This window comes from Antrostomus carolinensis, unplaced genomic scaffold (assembly GCF_000700745.2).
Source record: "Antrostomus carolinensis isolate BGI_N321 unplaced genomic scaffold, ASM70074v2 scaffold24026, whole genome shotgun sequence".
Lineage (NCBI taxonomy): Eukaryota > Metazoa > Chordata > Aves > Caprimulgiformes > Caprimulgidae > Antrostomus > Antrostomus carolinensis.
In genome coordinates this window covers 13,086-14,285 of record NW_010322834.1, presented here as the reverse complement: position 1 = coordinate 14,285, position 1,200 = coordinate 13,086, and the positions used below count along the sequence as shown (strand labels likewise).

The 1,200-nt window shown below is 46.8% G+C and overlaps 1 protein-coding gene across 1 annotated transcript in view; it reads right to left on the bottom strand.

Annotated features, from left to right (window-relative positions):
* Positions 1-435: 435 nt before the first annotated feature.
* LOC104526836 (acyl-coenzyme A thioesterase 1) overlaps positions 436-1,200 on the bottom strand; it is a 5,642-nt gene continuing 4,877 nt past the window's right edge. The window contains 1 exon segment of the mRNA XM_010170406.2: positions 436-1,038. Within this exon segment, the coding sequence (XP_010168708.2) occupies positions 436-1,038 (603 nt within the window).

Below are 1,200 nucleotides of genomic sequence, written 5' to 3'. Positions count from 1 at the left end.
GAAATGTGAGAAAATTATACACCAAGAGAAAAGGTGACTGTACTAATGTGTTGTCCCAAGAAAGTGCTGTTACCATTTAGGTTAGTTAAAGGTGCAAGACTAAACAATTCAATGCTCCTCTGAGAGTATTCCCTACTACCAAAGGAGATGGTTGGAGACTGAAGCCAAAGATAGTTCAGTACAAATGCAATCTGCATGATGGGATGCTGGGTTTTTCTCAGATGACTAGAGCACACAGGCAGATCAGAAGGTGACAATCTACAGTGCAGCTGGGGCCAGAAAACAACCAAAATTCAACTTACAAAATGGAAAATTATTTGGGGAATTAAAATAATCAATTATGCAACAGTGGGGTTTTGAGAAATGCAAGCCAGGAAGCTTTTGATGAGTGAGAGCTGAAATACCAACCCTCGTCAGCATCTTTGACAGCTTCCACTACAGCTTGCTCTTGGGGATGTCCGAGTCCATCAAGTGTTGCCAGAAAAAGGCCTGTATCCTGTGCCATGCATCTTCTTGGGCTTTGGCATGCTCCCTCCATTGCCCTCCCCAAGACACAAACTCCCCAAGTACTCTGTGGATCGAAGCCTGGCACAGGGGCAAGTATGGTGGCTCCAAGAGGTGTCCTGCTCCAGAATAGGAGAAAAACTCCACCTCCCGTCCATACTGCTGAAGGCGCTGAACGGCATCCTGGCAATAGAGGTCACTTTTCCAGTTTGTGTCATCCAGTCCCGACAGGAAGAGGAACTTGGCCAAGGACCTCTCCATTGGAATGCGGCATTCCCAAGTCGCTGGGTCCCTGTGATCATCCAGGACATCTGAAAAATCTACTAGGCCAGACTCAGCATTGGTCTTCATCCTCCCCAAATCATATGGGTGTGCAGGAATAGTGAAGCCATTCCCCCGCAGAGGAATGAAAGAATTAAAACCACTTCCAGATATGCTGACAGCTGCCTTGATCCCAGGTAGAAATGTGGCCACGGAAAGGGCTAGATCAGCTCCTTTAGACAAGCCCAAAACGCCAATCCCAGTATCTTTCACCTGAAACACAGTTATGAAACGACCATTACCAACTACTCCTCATTTCCTGGGCTGACACAGTGTCTCCAGTTCTGATTCCTCACTCCTCATCCAAGTAAGACATATTAGCCTTCCCTCTCTATTCAGGCTACATCCCTCCCATATCTATCCCTTTGCTGAGAC